This window comes from Bubalus bubalis, chromosome 8 (genome assembly GCF_019923935.1).
Source record: "Bubalus bubalis isolate 160015118507 breed Murrah chromosome 8, NDDB_SH_1, whole genome shotgun sequence".
Classification (NCBI taxonomy): Eukaryota; Metazoa; Chordata; class Mammalia; order Artiodactyla; family Bovidae; genus Bubalus; species Bubalus bubalis.
The window spans coordinates 84,990,440-85,012,255 of record NC_059164.1 but is presented as its reverse complement, the minus strand read 5'-3'; the positions used below and the strand labels follow the sequence as shown (position 1 = coordinate 85,012,255).

The 21,816-nt window shown below is 41.8% G+C and overlaps 1 protein-coding gene across 7 annotated transcripts in view; it reads right to left on the bottom strand.

The window, feature by feature from the left end:
• Positions 1-21,779, bottom strand: part of CPED1 (cadherin like and PC-esterase domain containing 1) — a 322,851-nt gene extending 301,072 nt beyond the window's left edge. For 2 of the 7 annotated variants that reach the window (XM_006049635.4, XR_326762.4), the window contains exon 1: positions 20,575-21,779. In XM_006049635.4, the coding sequence (XP_006049697.3) occupies positions 20,575-20,823 (249 nt within the window). In that variant the 5' untranslated portion in view covers positions 20,824-21,779. The remainder of the gene's footprint in view (positions 1-20,574) is intronic. The other 5 variants (XM_045166432.1, XM_006049633.4, XM_044946826.2 and 2 more) reach the window with 4 other exon arrangements.
• Between the last annotated feature and the right edge of the window lie 37 nt (positions 21,780-21,816).

The window sequence follows — 21,816 nt, the reverse complement described above, 5'->3', positions numbered from 1 at the left end:
TTAGCTGACTTTATAGAGCTTCTTCATATTTGGCTGCAATGAATATAATCAGTCTGATTTTGATGTTGACCATCTGGTGATGTCCATGTGCAGAGTCTTCCCTTGTCAAGAGGGAGAGTTAACTCGACAATTCCCTGAAGTCTGGGTGGAAGACAACCCCCACCCCTCACCCCCAGGCTTGCAAAACAAGTCCCACTGGTAATAGAACTCAAACCTGGTACAATCATGTCAGCACCTGCCTTGGGCCTGCCAGACCTCGCTAAGCCATTTACTCTTTAAGTGACTGAAAAGGACAAGGTGGCTACGGGAGTGTTGTCCCAGACTATGGGGACATGGGACAGACCAGTGACTTATCTCTAATCAGCTGGACAATGTTGCCACTGGTGGCTGGGGTGCTTATGGGCAGTTGCTGCAGTTGCCTTACTGGTCCGGGAGGCAACCAAGCTGACTTTGGGCCAAGATTTGTTCATAAAAGTCCCGTATGAGGTCAACACTCTCCTGCAAGGGGACCCCCATAAATGGCTGTCAACATCCCGGATTACTCAATACCAGGGACTGTTATGTGAGAACCCCCATGTTACTACTGAGCCTTGTCAGGCCCTGAATCTGGCCATTCTCTTTCTTATGGGAGAAGGTGGGCCCTCACATGATTGCAAGGAAATATGCCAGCAGACCTGACTTGAGAGACCAGCCAATCCCGGACCCAGATTTGCTCCTGTACACCAAGGGCACCAGCCTGGTGAAACAAGGACAATGACTGTCAGGATATGCAGTAGTCATGGAAGAAACCATCGTTGAGGCTCGCTCTCTGCCATCACACTGGTGCGCTCAATGGGCTGAACTATATGCTCTAATCCAGGCCCTCCAGCTGTCAAAAGGACAAAATCTCAGAACTGCACCTCCTGCTCACAGGTCAATGCTGCCTCTAGGCAGAGACAGAAACCTCCAGGGATTCAGGTAAAAGACACGTTGCCCTTTAAACACCTGGAAGTGGACTTCACTGAAGTGAAACCTCACCGACACTATAATTACCTGCTGGTCATAGTATCTACGTTCTCAGGATGGGTAGCAGGTTTTCCTACCCAGACCGAAAGAGCATCAGAAGTAGCCTGGTGCCCGCTTAGGGAGATAGTTCCCAGATTTGGATTTCCTACCAGCATTGGATTGGACAATGGCCCGGCTTTCGTAGCTGATTTAGTACAACGAGTAAGCAAAACTTTAAACATCAAGTGGAAATTACATACAACATATAGGCCCCAGAGTTCTGGGATGGTGGAAGGAACCAACCGGACACTTAAAGAGACACCCTCCAAGTGGATCTTAGAGACTGACTGTTCCTGGGTAGACTTGTTTCCCACAGCTCTGCTCAGACTCAGGATGACCCCACAGTCCCATGGCTCTTCTCCACACAAAATTGTGTATGGGAGGCCCCCTCCCATAATAAAACAGGTGTCAACAAATTTGCCTCAGGTAAGGGGAGATGAGATTTCACAGCAGATGGAACAACTGGGTAAGGTAATAAATCAGGTAGCTAAGTTTGTACAAGAAAGGGTGTCATTTCCCCTTGGGGAACAGATTCACGAATTTGTGCCCAGGGATTAGGTGTGGTCAAGGCCATCACGACTCCTTGGCCCCTCATGGGAAGGGTCCATATCCTGTTGCTCTGACCAGCCCTGTGGCAGTTAAAGTTGCAGGTGTCACTCCCTGGATCCTCCACATGAGGGTGAAGAGGGCATATACCATGCAGACCCAGGGCACGCCGAGCAGACTACACAAAAGGACTCCACTGATCCCCGTGAAACCAAGATCATCTTAAAGAAGAAAAAGAGATGAAGCTCTACAATCAACTGCTGCTTCAAGGACTTGCTGGTATCATCTTGCGACTAACCATAGTTTCAGTACAAAGAGGGACCTGTGCTATAATTAAAGTTGAATGTTGTGTATATATTCCTGATTTATCTGGCTATATATCAGCCACCCTAGATGACATGAAGGGTCAGGTAAAAGTTATGTCTGATGATAATCTTCCTTTTTGGACTTTGGTCCTATCTTGGGTGAAGGGTGATTGGTGGAAAACTATATTTACCATTGTTATAGTTGCCTTGATAGTTCTGCTTTGTGGACCCTTTATTTTACAATGTTTTATGAACTTTGTAACCCAAAGGTTGATGTCGTTCTCCCAAATTGGAGGTCGGAGACTCAGGGTGCAATATATCCCTATGAATGATGCTCATACTATGAGTTAAGAGCATCAAGAGGGGGGAATGAAGGAGGAAACAGACAGAACAGGCTCCATCTTGAAAGCAGGACTCCATCTTGGGTGAGACTGTGGACTTTGAGCTATATGCCCAGTACTATGGAAATGACATACCAACTGGAAAACCAGGCCCCCTTGGATGGAAGAGCCCCGGGGCTCGTACTTAGACTCTCTGTTGCCTGAAAGAATACCCTAATTATCTGTGTAACTGAACAGAATCATAAATTCTATTATGCTTATTGGGGCATGACAACAGGCCTATTGATAATTGTCCACTGTTAACTACCTAGGCTTAAGGCATATGAATCATGGGTTAACTTTGATTATAACTTTGATTTTCTTCTCCTTTGTTCAGACTAGTTTCAGGGAATTTGGGGAGGTAGGTTTGGGCACGTACACTTAGGGTATATAAGGTTTTCATGAAACCTGGTCAGGGTCCTTGGCTAAGAGGAGACTCTGCCTTGAGCCCGCTGGTGTAATAAACTGCACTCCACTATCTGCATTGTCCTTCTGAGTGAGTTTGTTTCCCTGAACGCGTGGCTACAACACATGGACTGTAGCCTCCTCTATCTATGGGATTTTCCGGGCAAGAATACTGGAGTGGGTTGCATTTCCTTCTCCAGGGGATCTTCCTGACCCAGGGATTGAACCCATGTCTCCTGCATTGCCAATGGCTTCTTTTACCACTGAGCCACCTGGGAAACCTGATGGTAAACCCTGAGAATGTCTCATCTTCTCTGTCTAATGCCCTTCTCCTTCCTAACTCAGAACCATGCTGAGCCTTTCTAAGAAGGGTGAGCAGTATACAGCTTGCGCAGCCAGAGGAAGGAGAAGACCAGCCAGAGGAGAGCAACCTACAGAATAGGAAAAAAGAAAAAAAAAGGCTGCTTCTCAGCTCTTCAAACTCCAGCCAACAAAAAACCACGCTGGGCACACACAGCTTCAGCTGTGTGCTGCTCCTTCCTTCCCCAGGTTAACCCACACACAGAGCAGGAATCTTGGAGATTAGGGAGAGATTAAAAACAAACCAAGAACACAGAACAGGGACTTCTCCTCCAGTCCCTATCTGGAATCTGCTGCTGTAATTTCTTACTTCACACATCCCATAGTTGCTGGCTGCCGAGCTCAGCCTCACTGCAACGCTCATCCATTTCAACCATCAAGGAGGAACTTAGATTCCCTCTCTGCTCCTCCAAAATTTGTGTTCCTCTTTTCTAGCTGTTTTGAAAGTCACATTAAGAGTCTTTTTCAGCCTCCTCCAGATGTAACAGGGAAGAACAGGGTCTGACTGTTCTTCCCTGTTACATGGAGGCTGTTCCTCCAAGGAATTCAAGACTCTTTCCCTTGAGAAGCCACCCACGATGCACAGCTGTGGGCCATCGGTTTACTATTTGCTGTAACTTTCCAGACATAACAAAACCCAGCTGAGATTACAAAAACACAGGACTAGCTGGGAGATGGTGGTCATGATAGCTTCCTTCAGGATATCTTAAAGAATGAGACAGCTTTCAATGAGAACAGAAGCAAATGTAGATTGCTTTTTCTTTGGGCGAAACTGATTTCACCGTCTATTTTGGATCAAATTAAAAACCACTCTGTGTCCCTCTTTTGCCTCTTCTCCTTCCTCTGCTTTCCTCTTTATCTACAATCCTTTCCCGTTTTCAGTCTTCTATTAATTCGATACTTTATGACACAGAGCTTCAGAGGAGGAAGACGTTATTTGCTTTCCGTCCTCAAGCCCTGCTCATGTATGCTGGTCTTAGAGCAACAGCTCCCCCGCCCCCTGAATCTTATCACAGTGTCAGCAGTAGTTAAAGGACATTCGTAATGAAGAAAATACAAAATTGACAATTCCCAATTATAAAATACCAAGCAGAGGACAAGGAGAGACCTTGTTCTTTCAAAAAATGTTAAAATAATAGCAAGTCTCTGTCCCCTCATGCCAAAACAAGGAGTTAATTCAGCAGTTCAGTCTTAAAATAGGAAGTCCATACAAAGGCAACGTAACAGAAAGGAAAGTACACTGGGGTCATTACAACAATATCAATACCTAAGCATCATACAATCTACCAAAGAGTTTCATGGATAGATGCCAGAGACTCTGACTCTAAGCTAGAGGCTTTGCCAGCAACTCCCTCAAGGACTTCTGAATGCTGAGTCTCTGCTCTACTCCCCTGGTCTCCACGCCTAGCAACCCCATTCATTATCTCCTGACACCACTTAAGCTCCACTAGATAGATGTACTTCCCTTTCCTCATCTGCAAGTAAACCTTCCACCCTACTTTTCTCACTGTTGTAAGGATCAAAGGAGACTCAGTGAAACAAAAGCTTTAGGATATATATATCCCCTCATAAATATAAACTGTATTTAAATGTCTCTTCAAAGGTGATCACACTGGGACTTCCCTGGAGGTCCAGCAGATAAGACGTACACTGCTTGCCCTTACCCCTGCTTATACTTCAGGCGGTGAGAGTTCAATCCCTGGCCTAGGAACTAAAATCCTGCATGCCAATGAGTGCAGCCAAAAAAAAAAGTGATCACATAAAAGTGATCTTGACAAATTAAAATATTTTACATTGTTAAAAAATATTTAACTGAGGCATATTTAAAATTTTAAGAGTTTATTTGGGCAAAAACCCAATTGGACAGCACCAAAGCTGAAGTGATTAAGAGCACTCCATTAACTGGAGCTGAGGGAAGACTTATACAGAGAAAGTGTGGAAAAGAGAAAGGAAATTACTCATGGGCTGTAGCCTAACTGTTATTTAGTTGATAAGTTGTATATGATTCTTTTGCAGCCCCATAGACTGTAGCCTGCCAGGCTCCTCTGTCCACAGAATTTCCCAGGCAAGAATACTGGAGTGGGTTGCCATTTCCTCCTCCAGGGGATCTTCCCAACCCACGGATCAAATCCGTGTCTCCTGCCTCTCCTGCATGGCAGGCAGATTCTTTTATCACTGAGCCAGCCTAAAGCCTAGTTGGCTGCTTGTGGCTGGTTGTCTTTGGCATCTCGATTTAGAAATCCTGAGCCATTCAGAAGCTTAGATTTTGGTTTGCCTACAGAGGCCACATAGCCTCAGAGCTGCCTCAATCTAATGGCCTGTTTAATTAATTTAACAAAATTAAAACCTTAAAAGTTTAAATCATATAATTTCATAAGGGTTCTATCACAAGTACAGAATTGTGATAAAAGTTGTGTTTATATATTAGGGCATTAAAGTATTTAAAAATAATCACTGGATCAGCATTTCTACTATTCTCTGACAAAAACCAGTGTCAGAGCAAACATATCATGAAAATAACACATGGACACTGATACTATCTATACAATGGATACACTTTTTAGATTTGAGTGTTAGATAAAAGACAGTATTTTCATTGCACAACTAAATATGATTTAATTTTATACCTTATTACAGTGTTCCATAAATAAATTCACAACCAGGATATAAAAAGCCCCTTATCACATTACATTTTCTCTTTGGGGCTTAGAAAATGTAACCATAGCTTGGTCTTAGAACCTTCCCTGGGACTCACCTATTAACTTCCTGAACCCCTCACTTGCATTCTCCATTTCAACTCTGCTCTCTGTAGCCTCCCTACTATCAGCCTTGCTGCACATTCTCCCACTGCCCACCCTGCCCCGTTAATGACACTGACCCTCCTCTCAGCCCTGCAGTCAGTCCTCTCTGCACGGCACCACTGCACACACACAGAGTCCAGGCCTCTGCATGAGGCCATCATGAAAAAAACTTGTGGTGGCCAGCTAAGAATCTCTTCCAACACCATAGCAAACACACCCTCCCCTGGACTGAGAATCCAGCCTAAATAAAGCACCTGTTGGATGCAAGCATAGAATTCAGGCACTGAGATGGGGATTAAGACGTCCATCCAGTGCCCATCCAGTTGCCACATTCATGCCCCCAGGAGAGGGTCTTCAGGTCACTTCAAGAGTTTACTATTGTTAATCCATGCAGACAGCATCCCTGACTCCTTTCTTCTCTTCTCAGCACTCACATCCAAGTACCAACAGTTTATTTGGATTCTCTCCAGAAATCCAGGCTCCCCATGAATGGCACAGACAGTTAAGGATGGAAAGCCAGTGCATCCCATGCAGGTGACCCTGCAGCTCCAGAGCAGCAAAGGCAGGCTCCAGTTCCTGGGGGAATGAACGCCTACAGTATACAGGCACACATCTCACAAATCCAGAGGAACTTGCATCACCCTACCCATGCAGGGGCCAAAGTATTAAAAGGAATGGGGGAACAGATGTTAAATATCCAGACACCAAAGTCTGCATAAAGCAAATATCCCACCTTACACCAAATGTGTAGACCAAGTCTCCTTAAAGTGAAAGTGTTGGTCGCTCAGTCATGTCCAACTCTTTGTGACCCCCTGGACTGTAGCCCACCAGGCTCCTCTGTCCATAGAATTTTCCAGGCAAAAATACTGGAGTATATAGCCATTTCCTTCTCCAAGAGATCTTCCCGACCCAGGGAACAAACTTGGGTCTCCGGCACTGCAGGGAAATTCTTTACTATCTGAGCCACAGGGGAAGCCAAGTCTCCTTAAGTACACGTTTATGCCTTGGCACTCATTCTGTATTTGTGCTCACTCTGAGCACCATTGTGGCTATTCACTCTCTATGGCCTCCTCATCTTGTCCCTTCAGCTCACTGGCCAGTACCACTATACAACCTCGGGAACTATTCTGAGTAGCACCTTTCCCAGCCTGACTGAGCCTTGAGAACCCTCCTTCCCAAGCTTCCCTTCTAGAAGCTTTCATCCAGTCTGCCTTGTTCCTCCCCACACTGCCAGATGCTAAACTATCACACCACTGCCTTGAAACACAGGTTCACATATTCCTCTCAAAATCTTTAGTTCAGTTCAGTTCAGTAGCTCAGTTACATCCAACTCTTTGCGACCCCATGAATCGCAGCACGCCAGGCCTCCCTGTCCATCACCAACACCCGGAGTTCACTCAGATTCATGTCCATCAAGTCAGTGATGCCATCCAGCCATCTCATCCTCTGTCGTCCCCTTCTCCTCCTGCCCCCAATCCCTCCCAGCATCAGAGTCTTTTCCAATGAGTCAACTCTTCGCATGAGGTGGCCAAAGTACTGGAGTTTCAGCTTTAGCATCATTCCTTCCAAAGAAATCCCAGTGCTGATCTCCTTCAGAATGGACTGGTTGGATCTCCTTGCAGTCCAAGGGACTCTCAAGAGTCTTCTCCAACACCACAGTTCAAAAGCATCAATTCTACAGTGCTCAGCCTTCTTCACAGTCCAACTCTCACATCCATACGTGACCACAGGAAAAGCCATAGCCTTGACTAGATGGACCTTTGTTGGCAAAGTAATGTCTCTGCTTTTGAATATGCTATCTAGGTTGGTCATAACTTTCCTTCCAAGGAGCAAGCATCTTTTAATTTCATGGCTGCAGTCACCATCTGCAGTGATTTTGGAGCCCAGAAAAATAAAGTCTGACACTGTTTCCACTGTTTCCCCATCGATTTGCCATGAAGTGATGGGACCGGATGCCATGATCTTAGTTTCTGAATGTTGAGTTTTAAGCCAGCTTTTTCACTCTCCACTTTCACTTTCACCAAGAGGCTTTTTAGTTCCTCTTCACTTTCTGCCATAAGGGTGATGTCATCTGCATATCTGAGGTTAATAATATTTCTCAAAATCTTAGGACTCTCCAAATTACACACTCATTCTAGAATGTTTAAGTAGTTCATGGCCAACTTTTTTGCTTTAAAAATCAAAAACTGGCAGGAAATGACAATATCCAGTAATACCACAACATAAGCACTATCTCTAGAGGAAGGAATAAGACATCATCTAATATTGTTATCAAATTTTCAACACCCTAAACTCTATAATCCTTTCCGTGAGGGATGAATTGTGCTATAGAAGAGCGTTTGGCTTTTTTTTTCCCCCCTGTGACTAGCTAAAAAAGTAACCTCCCTTGCTAGAAGTCCAGTTTATTCTTAAAGGGTCCAGCAGATGGTCACATAGGTTAGGCCTGAAGAAGAAAGCAGGACAGATTACTTTGGTTTTCTTAGAAAAGCAAGAGGGAAGGATGTCTTATAAGTGGAGAAGAACCTGGATGAACCAGGGGAGATCAGTGTTTAAGAATCCAATTGAAAGTACGAAAGAAGAATTTAAGCACTGCTGGCCACCACAGGAAGTTCTATACTGGACACAACAGCATCAATTATACAAGTTCCCATTCATCTACTCATTCCACGTGTTATGTGCCAGGCATTGTGTAAACTCAATCCCTGCCCTGATCCAACTGCCAGTAATTTATTGGAAGGTTTTGTGTAAATGCTGGACTTCACGGGGAATGGCTGCATTATTATAAGCACTTGGTTCCTTTGTTCTGGGTTTTGCTAAGAATTGTGCTTAAGATCATGTGCACATCACTGGATGATAAGACATCCTCCCATTTATGTCACAGAAAAGGGCTTCCTTTTAAAAGTGTTATTTTATAGTGAATGCAGGAGACAATTCTAGCTTCCTGAGGTTTATATTTCTGACAGGATATATATATATACCCAACAGGATATATAGACAAATACATTGTCTCTGCTCTACAGCAAACAAGTGTGTTTAAAGCAGACATAGTATTATGTTAACTACTGTTTCTTTAAAAGAAATCAGCTGACCTCCTTTTCCCTGTATCTATGCTTCCTTGAAAAAGAAAATTAACTGTTTCAAATCTATCTGCTCTTAAAATAGCTTATGCAGCATTAAAATACATGAGAAATAGGTTTAGCGTATGTGTGTAGGAAGTATCAGACATGTTATTAATTGTCATTATTTACTCAGAAAAAAATAGTTAATAATAAAGGGAAGAGTGAGGAAAAAAGCCCATTTGAAATCTCTTCTGCCCTCTGGGTGTGGCCAGTAGGGAAGGTTTACTGCTTAATATGAAAGTCAACTTTCTGGCTGATACTTTGCAAAGGTCAGGCAAGTCCTGCAGTGCTATAGAAAAGTTAATTTCCTGTTCCATTTTGCCTGAAGCATCTGTGCAGTTTGGCTAAATTAATGCTAGATTTTCCACCAGGGAAGAACCAGACTTAGGACTGAAACTATTGGAATACCGGTATACTTCCTATTGCTTGTTAAAGAAACAGTGAAACTCAGTTGTGCTTAGTTACTCAATCCAACTCTTTGCAACCCCATGGACTATAGCCCACCAGGATCCTCTGTCCATGGGGAGTCTCCAGGCAAGAATACTGGAGTGGGTTGCCATGACTTCCTCCAAGGGATCTTCCATGTATCCAACCCAGGTCTCCGGCATTGCAGGCAGATTCTTTACTGTCTGAGTCGCCAATTACAACAGCGCAATTCTAGACTTCTAGTGTCATTCTGAAACATAACTGTATAACCTGATATTTGTAAAGCACACAATACCTATAACTTTTTAATGGAAAAAAGGACTATTTCTGGTATTCACAGTTATGTTGCATATACGTGCATTCTTTTCCCTCAAGACGCGCCAAATGCAATGAAAATATTTTCATGACGTTATACTTTGGGATATGTTAAATTAATTGAACAATGAGACCATGAGACGGAGGTGACTCTAATGCTGCGGCGGTCTATATGAGCAGATCAAAGTGGAGGTTTTGAAACTGACACTTAAGGACAACCAGTCACAAGCAGCAAAGAAGGTTTTAAGCTACAGCCAATCTACAGCGTCCTTGCTCTGCTTCTACATTTTCTCTGTAGTAGTTTCTCCCTGGATTCTTGCCCTCCAAGTGCTCCTAACCACTTCTGGTTTGGCACTGCCCAGATGGAATCAAGTTTTGCTCAGACTCTAAATTTTTCAGTATGCTTCAGTTTGCATGCATGCCTGGTTAATCACTTCAGTCGTGTCTGACTCTTTGCGACACCATGGGCTGTGTAGCCTGCTAGGCTCCTCTGTCCATGGGATTCTCCAGGCAAGAATACTGGAGTGGGTTGTCATGCCTGCCCCCAGGGAATCTTCCTGACCCAGGGATCGAACTGGAGTCTCCATCTCCTGCACTGCAGGCAGATTCTTTACCACTGAGCCATTGAGGAAGCCCCATGCTTCAGTTTATCGTTTAACAAATATGATAATGTTTATTCCCCTGCCTTTTATAATCTCAGTGTTTTCCAAAGCATTCTGCCTAATTTGATCAGGTAACATCTGTGTAACAGGCATTTCCATCTGCAAGCCACAGTCCAGGAAAATGAAACCCCCAAAAGTCAGTTATCCAAGGTTACTTAACTTTTCAGCATAGGTACTGGGTCCCTGGGCTTCCCTGGTGGCTCAGTGGTCAAGAATCTGCCTGTCAATGCAGGAGACCCCGCTTTAAACTCTGGGTCGGGAAGATCCCCTGTAGGAATAAATGGCAACCCACTTGAGTATTCTTGCCTGGGAAATCCCATGGACAGAGGCACCTGGTGGGCTACAGTCCGGGCCCGCAGAGTCATAAGTTAGCCACTGAGGATGCTCGCACTGGGTTCCCATCTCCGTGTGTCGTCTTTCTCCTGGAGACGGTAGGGGGAGAGGAGGGGGTACAGCACGATTTGCCTCAGATACACAGACCTTTAACAGTTGTTCAGGAGGTTTCCAGAAATCTGCACTACCAGCCCCAAACCATCTACTTTTTCTTATGTCAAAACAAACAAGAAACACCAGGATCCTGGAGCAATATTACTATTCAAATAAATTCTCCTTTCTTCCCCTAGATTGTCATCAGGCTTTTTTCCTTGCCTGAATCTCCCAGCCTGAAGTGCTGTTCTTCCCCAGATCCTTGTCTTAGTCATAGTCATCATACACTTGGGCAGCAGATAAGAGTTTCTTTTTGTCGAGATCAGGTGTGAAGTATGTTCTAAGAAATTGGTTATAAAAGGAATTAAAATGCCAAAATTTATAAATAATTTACACTTTGTAAACCAGGGGACATGAGCTGCATTCCCACTGTTTGCAAGCAAACACTTTCTTGAGTGGGAGAAGAAGGCAGTATTGTGCAGAACCCTGGAAAACCAGTGGAATGTGTCTGCATTTGACTGCACTGAGAGGGTCAAAAGAGAAAAGTGACAGACAGTTAGCATATGACATGCTGCTTTAAACATTTGCCTAAGCAGATATAACGGAGAAAGAACATAGGGTGAGGATCAAAAATACATACTATATATGAAACAAATCAATTTAAAGTGCTTATTTTTGAGGTCAGAGCTTAAACACAGCTTCTTATGGGGGCAGGAAGAACACCAATGTTTAACGAATGCCAACTCTGATTAGCCACCATGCTTGCTGTTTTCAAACACGTATTCAGTTTTCACCAGTAAGGTTTAGTTAGCCTCATTTTCCCAATGACAACATTGAGAGTTTAAAATCTAGGTAATAACCCTGTGTACAAGACAGCAAAAGAGACACTGATGTATAGAACAGTCTTATGGACTCTGTGAGAGAGGGAGAGGGTGGGAAGATTTGGGAGAATGGCATTGAAACATGTAAAATATCATGTATGAAACAAGTTGCCAGTCCAGGTTCGATGCATGATACTGGATGCTTGGGGCTGGTGCACTGGGACGACCCAGAGGGATGGAATGGGGAGGGAGGAGGGAGGAGGGTTCAGGATGGGGAACACATGTATACCTGTGGCAGATTCATTTTGATATTTGGCAAAACTAATACAGTTATGTAAAGTTTAAAAATAAATAAAATTTAAAAAAAAAATAAAAAAATAAAATCTAGGTAAAATGTGTCTGTGTGTGATAGCTAGTAAATGACACAGCTGGAATTTGAACCAATGTGGAGGAAAGCCCATGCTCGTTCCACAACATCCTGATGCTCTAATAGACTGCTTATTTAACATAGTAAACAGGTATGGGGTTAGCAGCCTTGCTGAGGACAGTCAGGCCTGTTCTCCCCAGGAATATTCAGAGTCTCCGAGTCTCCCCCTTAGAGAGGTCTTCTGACTGGGTGGCAGTATAAACAGACTGGTGGGGGTTCCTATTCAGAGTCCTCAAGTAAGGATTAGCAAAATCAAATGGAGTTTTATTTCAGAGCACACTGATAGGGTCCATTCTGTACCCTCAAGTCTATGTGCTCTTTTAATTATTACTTTGGTTCATCTCTTAACTACCCATAGCCTCTGTTAGTGAATTTAATTGAAAGTTCAACAATTTTTTTTTCATTAATATCCTTATCTGTAACAAAATCTCAATACATCTTTTATCATTATGTTCCTTTTTTAACCCTGTGTCAGATAACCATGATATTTTGTTTTGCTTGTTGAACCCATCTCTCTAAAGTACAGAAGTTGACAGAGGACTTTTACCTTGCAGATTGCCAACTTTGGTATAGTTTTTGTTACAGAACATAATTTCTATTTTAGAACATGAGCTCATTCTTTTGGTGAGAATGGCTCCCTAGAAAAAATAACCAAAGGAAACCAAAGGGAAAAATAAAACCAAAACATTCCTTTCACCCCAAAGGCCACAGACTCAAAGTTGATCACTTTTTATAATGTCAGTGTATCGCAGAGGTTTCCATTACAGAGGGTTTATGTTTATGTGAGTTTCCAATTCCATTGGAACAAGAAACAGAATTGCTTACAGGGAGAAAGAGGCAGAGGCTATTGCTGCTATTGTGAAAAAACAAGAGAGAATGACACCTATAAACTGACTAATTCCTTGATTCAAATGAAATTTAACAAACTTGCTTAAATATAAGCTTCATCAAGACTTCAATAAAGTTTGTCTAACATAAACAAAATTCACAATTGCATAAAATCCTCTCAGTATGAACAATTTTTTAAATTTCATTGTAAAAATTTGACATAGCTCTAATCAACTATCTCAGAGAAATCCACAAACATTAAATGCTCATCAGTAGCCCAACAATTCTAGGAAAACCACATACCTATTAGTATGCTGACAACATCTCCCGAGAGCCTCCAATACATAGACCTCTCTATTTAGATGCCATCAGCACGATTTTAGAATATTTACATCTAAATCTATTTAAAATATAAAAACATGTAAAAGAAAAAGCTCAATTTTGGAAAAAATCAATCTGTTAAAAAATGGAAATTGCTTGAGACAAAGAGGTGAAATGATGGTGACAGAGAAGTGAAGAGGGTTGGGTATAGTTAGCAAGCATACAGGTTGCTAACATTTCTTTTTTTAACTTACGATAGATACTTTTGATGCTTTTGAACCGTGGTCTTGGAGAAGACTCTTGAGGGTCCCTTGGACTGCAAGGAGATCAAACCAGTCAATCCTAAAGGAAATCAGTCCTGAATATTTATTGGAAGGACAGATGCTGAAGCTGAAACTCCAATACTTTGGCGACCTGATGCGAAGAACTGACTCATTGGAAAGCCCCTGATGCTGGGAAAGATAGAAGGCAGGAGGAGAAGGGGACAACAGAGGATGAGATGGTTGGATATGGCATCACCAACGTGATGGACATGAGTTTGAGCAAGCTCTGGGAGTTGGTAATGAACAGAGAAGTCTGGCATGCTGCAGGCCATGGGATCGCAAAGAGTCAGACCGACTGAGATACTCGAGGATGTTTATTTACAGGAGAAGAATCCCAAAGAGATAAATGAGCTGAAAAGAACAAGAGAGACAGGTGATAACTGATGAAGAAATTCAATTAGCAAAATGGCAAGATCATTACACCAGGAGAAAGTTCAAGAAATGTACAGAAAGGACTTCAAGAGATACTGGTACAGGAAAAAGATGGAGTAGAGGACCTGAGAGTTCAGCAAAGGAAAAAAGAAAGAGGAGGAGTTCCTCTCATTTCCTGGCCTCTGCTTTAATGAGGACTGTCTCTGACCCTCCAACTCATGATTCATTTATTTATTCATTCATTGACTACATATTTATTCAGTGCACATTACATGTCAGATACTGTTTTGGCACCTAGGATGTAGCAATAAACCGGTCAAATAAAGCCCTTGCTCTTTAGGAACTTATATTCTATGGAGGGAGACAGACAGTAAACAAATACATATTTATTCAGGGTAAAAATCTTAACTGCTTTCCCCTACTCTACACCCAACTCATCTCTCCACATCCTCAGCTCTAACATGTGGTTAATGCTAGCCTCGTAAACTTAAAAAAAAAAAAAATTCAGCTCAAACTGCAGACCTTGCTTAGAGATAAGCAGGCCTGACTCTGAGTGACGTATCAGCCTCCCTAGGTTTCCTCTTGATTCTGAAGGCTCATTCTACTGTGAAAAGGCAATAGCTGAGAGGCTGGAGAACAGGGAGAGAAACTCAGCAAGGCTTTCCTCTCAGACTCTCCTTACCCAAGTACTCATATTCATTGCAGCAATAACTGCTCACCTACTTTGGGAAGGCCAAATGTTAGGGTCTATAGAAACTACTGCTGCTGCTGTTGCTGCTGCTAAGTCACTTCAGTCATGTCCGACTCTGTGCGACCCCAGAGAACGGCAGCCCAACAGGCTCCTCCCTCGGATTCTCCAGGCAAGAACACTGGAGTGGGTTGCCATTTCCTTCTCCAATGCATGAAAGTGAAAAGTGAAAGTGAAGTCGCTCAGTCGTGTCCAACTCTTAGCGACCCCATGGACTGTAGCCTACCAGGCTCCCCTGTCCATGGAATTCTCCAGGCAAGAGTACTGGAGTGGGGTGCCATTGCCTTCTCCTATAGAAACTACAGAGATGGGTAAATCCTTAAGAAGATTCAATAATAATTATTCTGATAGTTAACACTAACCGAGTACTTCCTACTTGCCAGATACCTCAAGCGCTTCACATGTTTTCTCTCATTTAAGCCTCATGTTAGCCTTGTAAGATGGGTGATAATATATGCATTTTCAGGGTAGGAAACAAAATACTGAAGAGATCAAGAAATGTTCCCAAGGGAGCAAAGTAATCAGTGCTACTGATTCAACTTGAGAGCTCATGGGCTGAACCCATTCCGCCTCCCCCATTTTATTAGTTTTCCGGGACTGCCTTTTCAAAGTACTACACGCTGAGTGGCTTAAAGCAAAAGAACGGTCAGTTCAGTCAGTCAGTCAGTTCAGTCGCTCAGTCGTGTCCGACTCTTTGCGACCCCAAGAATCGCAGCACGCCAGGCCTCCCTGTCCATCACCATCTCCTGGAGTTCACCCAAACTCATGTCCATCGAGTCAGTGATGCCATCCAGCTGGTATTGTCTCACAATTCTGGAGGCTAGAAATAAGAAACCTAGGTATTAGCAGCACCATGCCCCACCCCCTTTAAAACATGCAGAGGAATCCTTTCTGGCCTCTTCCAAGCATCTGGTGGTTTGTTGGCAATCTTTGGGATGCCTTGGCTTGCAATTGCATGACTGTCATCTCTGAGGCAGCGTCCCAATTGGTCTGCCTGCCTTCAGTTCAGTCCCCTCCAGTCTATTCTGCAGTGTGCATTCTGGAGTAGTCTGTCTAAACATAAATCTAATCATGCCACATTTTGCTTTTCATTCTTTGGGGGTTCCCTGTTACCTTCAGGAGAGAATCTAGATTCTGTATCATACCCTCATTTCCAACATCTAGACATCTAGACCCTGCTGAACTCTCTACCTCATCAATTTGCCTTCTTGCTCTGCTTCCCTTAACACATTACACACACATACACACACACACACACACAGAGGCTAATTTCTTCTTTGCACATGCAGTGTTTTCTCTTTTCTTTCTCTACCCTTTATAGTTTCCTCTCATCTTTCAAAATATTGTCTTAAAGTTATGGGTTTCCTGACATTCTATTTATTTACTTGTCTATCTTACAGTGCCTTATATTGGGTTGGCTAAAAGTTCATTTGGGTTTTTCCATTACATCTTATGGGAAGACCCAAATGAACTTATTGATCAACTCAATAATTCTGTATCACCAGTACCTGGCACAGTGTCTGGCACAAATAAACTGCCCAACAAATATTTACTAAATGAATAATAAAATAAATGAATGAATAAGTGAATGAATGAATGAAAGGGATGAGAAGGAGAAAAGCTAAAGAAAGGTTTATTTTTCCCCACCCCCAGTGGGAGAGGAGAGTTCTTTGTGAAATAGTTACAAACATCTCATTTAAAGAAAGTGATGTCATTTCCCAAGAGTGGGTGCATATTTAGAAATTCTGTGTCGATTTCAAAAAGCAAAATTAGCACAAATATTGGATCAGACACTAGATCACCCTGTCTCATGTACTCTTCCAGTGGCCATTTCGCATGCCATTGTTGTGATCATAAAGCTATGGGACACTTCACCCCCATGGTCATCACAGACCTAGAAACTCCTATGCACAGTACAGATTGAAAGGGAGGGGACCACTCCAATTTTTCCCTGGTGGCACTGCAGTCAGTGAAGCCCTGACCACCCCCCCCCCAACCCATGGCCGCCCAGAGAGTCAAGGCAACACTACTTAGAAGTAGCATGGGACCAATTCTAATAAATGAAAGACAGAAGAAAGAAAACTGGAGAGACAGATGAATTGCTTGTCCTTCCTGCCCTTTCCCCCCCATGCCTGTTCTGGGATGTAATAGTTTAAAATGGCCTCTCTGGAAATCTCCCAATAATTCACCCACTTGTGTTTGCTCTCCTTCTTCCTTTATTTCCCCTTCTCTCATATCCCTGGGATTGTACCAACCTACAAAATGTTAGCATCTAAGTGTTTGCCATGGGCTCTGTTTCTGGGCTATACAAGAAATTTTTAGAAATTTTCAGATGTTAGATATATTATGTATTATGAGGAACACAAGCAGATTAAACAAAAAAGTATTTACAGTGAAAACATTCATTTACATTGGTTTATGGTGGGACACTGGGACAGTAGTTGTAGGGAACAGTCGCTACAGAAAGAATAAAGAAGAAATGGAGAATGAAGAGTCAAGCGACAGAGAAATAGTCAGTCTCCTTGTGTAGAATCAACAAGAGATAATCAGAAACACATGGCTATGGTGAGTACAAATATATTCCTGAAACAGCTAAGTTTCCATTAAAGGAGCAGATACCAAGGAGATTTTCTTCCATTGTGTCTGTTTATAACTTAATGTGGTCCCTATGTTATGAGATACTGAAGTATTAGATTCCAGGAAAATAAAGAAATCCATTGAGTGACCTATTTCAGTGAAGATAACTGAAACTGTCTTCAGTTTGTACATTACATTGAAATAATTTTGAGAAACAGCACAAGCAATGAATGTTGAGAGAAAACCCAGAAGAAATGACACAAATACATCTGCTTAGCAAGGCTCTTTGGAAGCTCAAATGGAAAAAAGAATTAAAATTTGGCCAGAAGAGCATTTCCTCACTATGGAAAGTTGGCATATTCTCTATACCATGATCTCAATCTGTACCGAAAACAGTTTTAGACATTGAACCAGATCCCAGTTAGAAAGGTGTAAAGAGCACAGTCACTCACCTTTAAATATTTGCTACTGCAGAACCTTCTATTACTTGGCAGATAAAGCACAAAAGTTTCTCTCTGAGAAACAACTACAACCAAATCGACTGGGAAATACTTATTGCTTATTCATGAAAGTATGAAAACTATGATTCGAGAAGTACTCTGTGAGTATACTTTGGTTTTACACTGTTTATGCCTGTAGACACTACAGCATTCACTGAAACACTTTTTACAAATGTTCTCAAGTGGATTCTTGCAGATTTTTTTTTTTCCTTTTTCAGATTTATAAACTCAGACCCAACTTACACTTCCGGAAGGGGCAGTTTAAATGTACTTTAAAGTTTAAATGTTCTGCTTCTTAAGCATTTCTTATTTCCTAGTATTTCTTTCGGTCTGAATATCTGAAGAGGATTGTAGTTTCCCCCACATAGACAACCACACATACATGTACACACAATTCTTTGCATAAAATGCTTGGGTTTGGCAGACATCTTATGCCTCCAAATACTTTCTGGAATCTGTGAACCTTAGGTAAAAGCCAGATGTTTTAGCTAACTTTAATAATCACCTAAAGATGGATGGAGTCAAGTAAGAGAAAGCCCTAGTAACATGAATATTTTGGTTTGACAATAATATAACAAACCCCAAAACTTATAGCTAGAAACAATGCTTCTTCTAAATAATGCCTAAAAAGCTATATTTTAGGTCTTGCGGGAAAATCTAGGTAGCTAGCGTTTCATCAGTTATCTTTTTAATGAGCTTCTTAAGTAGTTGTTTTTGAGAAGGATCTATGTATAGACTCCAAAGACATTTCTTTCTTCATTTTAGCTATCTGATAGAATATTTAATCTTCAAAAAGGGATTATTATGTGATTCTTTTCTGGAACATATATTGCAAGGAGAACTCATTTATATTTAACTAACCTCCACATGACACTTTCTGGCTCTAAACCAATGGTTGGCCCAAGTAAAGTTGAAAATAGAGGTGCACAGCGAATGTTTGGAAATTCAGTTTTCATATCGATTGAGCTTCTGAACTGTAACTGTGATTTCAGAATCTTGCTTATAGTTAAAATATTTAGAACTGTGGAAAAAAAAGCATCATGTGTTAGGCATTTTTAGTGAAGAACATTCTAGAGTGAATGTTTTACGCCAGCAGCCAATAAGTTTCAGATGGTTTATAAGTGGCAGAAGGTCCAAAGCTAAAATGGAATTTTCTGTGACAGCCTACAAATAACAGTTAACATATGCCTAAGTTACAGGCAACAGCAGGAGTCCATTGTAAAGTCAAGTAGTGAGAAAGAAAGGCTGCAAATTAATGAGTAAAAAACTTTTTATCCAAATTCTTAGCAAAAAATTTAAGCACTTAGAGAGCAAAACCATCTCAAATATTTTTAAAGAAATTATACTCATTGGAAACAAACAAGAAGTGACTTTCAAAGTCAAAGTTTATACCCATCATGAATTTGATGTGTTAAAAACACAAATAAGGGTTATGTTAATGTTGATATAAATTAACAAAAAACACAAATTCCTCAATTACTTTAGAGAATTTAATATTTGATTCACACTTGCCATTGAAGTTTCATCTAGATGTGTTCCTAGTTTTATTATTTGCTTTTTTGGTCATATATCTTGGTCAAGATATTTCTTGACACTGCTAATAAAGTCACTCAAACGTTTTCAAATTTTCTTTGTTCAAATCTCATATTATCTTGCATTTCATTTAGTTCTTTCAGCTGTGGTTTCACAAACTGTTATTAGAGCTTTGAATTTACTTTTATTTAGAGAATCAGCACTGCAATAGGGACTAGATGAATGTACCATGTCATAATACTTGCCTAAACTGCCTTGAGTGTCGTCATACCTACATTACCAACCCTAAAGGATTATACGTCTGAAATGAAATATGTGAAAGGTTTTTTTTTTTTTTAATTTTTTGTCAACAACATTTTCTCTTTTTAATTTTCAAAAGTCTTTTTAGTGTGAAAGTTTTTAAATCAAGATGGTATGGTGTTAGCAATGATGGTAGCAATAAGTTGATATTTGACAAGAAATTCTGCTCCAAACAATAACCATGATCATAGAATCTACCTAGCTCTACACATGTAAGCTATTGCTTACAGATTCCTAAATTATCTTACTACACTACCTGCTGTGCCATAGAAATCAGTGATTTTGTTATCATGAATATTTGTGCCTGTTTTTCTGTTTTATGCTGGTTTGTTTTCATTTTACTAACAGGCACAAACAGTGGTATAGTAAAAGAAAAACTCTGTGTATTTCCTTGTGCCTTGTATTTTATCCAACACTTAACAAAGTAAGATTAGTAAAGTTAATTAGGATAGTCTAAATATAAAATAATCTGTATTTTCCTAATTTTATAAGCAATAAAATGCACTGTGTCGATTCTTTTGAAGAAACCTATTACACTATTATATTGCTATAGAAATGTGCTCAGCAATGATAAATAGACATAACCAATTAGAAAATTTAATTTCGGAGTAACTTGGAGTCTACACTGGTCCGGCCATTCATACAGACTACCTTGAGAAAAGAGACAGTCAATCTTTGCCAAGTTTTATGAATCTTTGATTTATGTTCCCAAACTGTAAATCTTCAGATCTCTTAGAACCCCAATTTTTAAAAAGAATTCACATCACCCCCATCCCCTCCAAATGGTCTATTTCATTTAGCCAAAATGAAGTGAAATTCTGAGAGATAATATAATGACCAGGACTCTCCGGAAGTAAAAAAAGAAGCTGAAGCTAGCATGTGTTTCACTGTCAGAAGGTCACTCTCTGGACTGTGTATACTCTGGATCCTTTTCAGACCTCATGGAAGTTAATTTTAGTCTTACAGAAGGAACAGAGAGAAGCAGACTGCTATCTTTGCTGAAAATGTCAAGGCTAAGCTTATGTCCAGCCTTACCTTTCCAATTTCCTGTGCAATGTCAGAAAGAAGGAAGCACTGCTTGTCCAGGAAGAATTCTTTGGTGCATCTGCTTGCTTGGGTTTTGGTGGGTGTGTTTGGGGCAGCCCCGGGGCCAGCAGCTGAAAGCTTCTTTGTCCCCCAGAGTGTCAGAGTCTGGTAGAAGAGACAGATTGCCACCACCAAGCCCACCAAGAAGGGCCGGGAGCAAAATCGCCGACGACAGAGGAACATTAGACGACAGATCATGACCAGTTTAGCTTCACTTGGCCCCTGTCCACGTTGCCGGAAAAGTCATAGCAGCTATTTTTTGTCAGCATGAAAAAGACCAAACTGTCTTCTTTTTCCACAACTTTAAATCACATCAAGATAGCGCCATCTCCACTTAAAAAAACTTTCCGAAGCGTCCTGCCAAAGAATCATAGATCCCAAACGCCTGAGGCGGTTAGTAAGAGCCCTTCCATGGAGGACAGTAAAAAGTGGCCGGCCTGGCTTTAAAAAAAAAAAAAAAAGACATCAAAATAATAATAGTTGTAACTAATAACCCGAGCGTACCCCAGGCTGCCAAACTGTTGCTTCTGGTAATGTCTTATTTTTCACAACATCCTTAAACTCACAGTAAAAGCTTCACAGGAAAAGAGAAACAACACCAAAGTAAATCTGGAGGCTAAAAACAGCCCCGGAGAACGCAATAGGTTTAAACCAAAGTGCCTGTTGCACAGCTGGACGCAAGCCAACTCGCCTTAACAGTTCCTCATTTTTCCTCCGGTTTTAAAGCAGTCCCGCTTTCAGTCTTTCATGTTTCTTAACTGTTTCTTTCCCTTCATTCCGTTTTAAATTGCCACTTTGCTCTAAGCCTTCGAGGCTTTTGACAGAAAAAGGGAATACACGGTCTGAATGGACATGGTTATCATCCGCAGGGTTTGGCTTGTATTTGTTTCATTCCGTTTCAAGTTCAAAGTTCTCTGTACTTACTCAGTTTTCATCCTTTTAGTCAGAAAAAAAAAAAAAAAGTTTCCACGATCCCCTAATGGATGGCTGATCAAAACCACTCGGAAGGAAACACTCAGTCGTATGATTCCAATTCATCTCCCACCCACGGACACACGCGCGCGCAGACACACAGACCCGCACGGGCGCGCCGGCCGCGCTCGAGGCTAGGATCCCGGAGCCGGAGGAGCGGGGAGCCCGGCCCGCGGGGAGCCAGCCCCCGGCCGGCGAGAAGGCGGGGCTAAGGCCCGG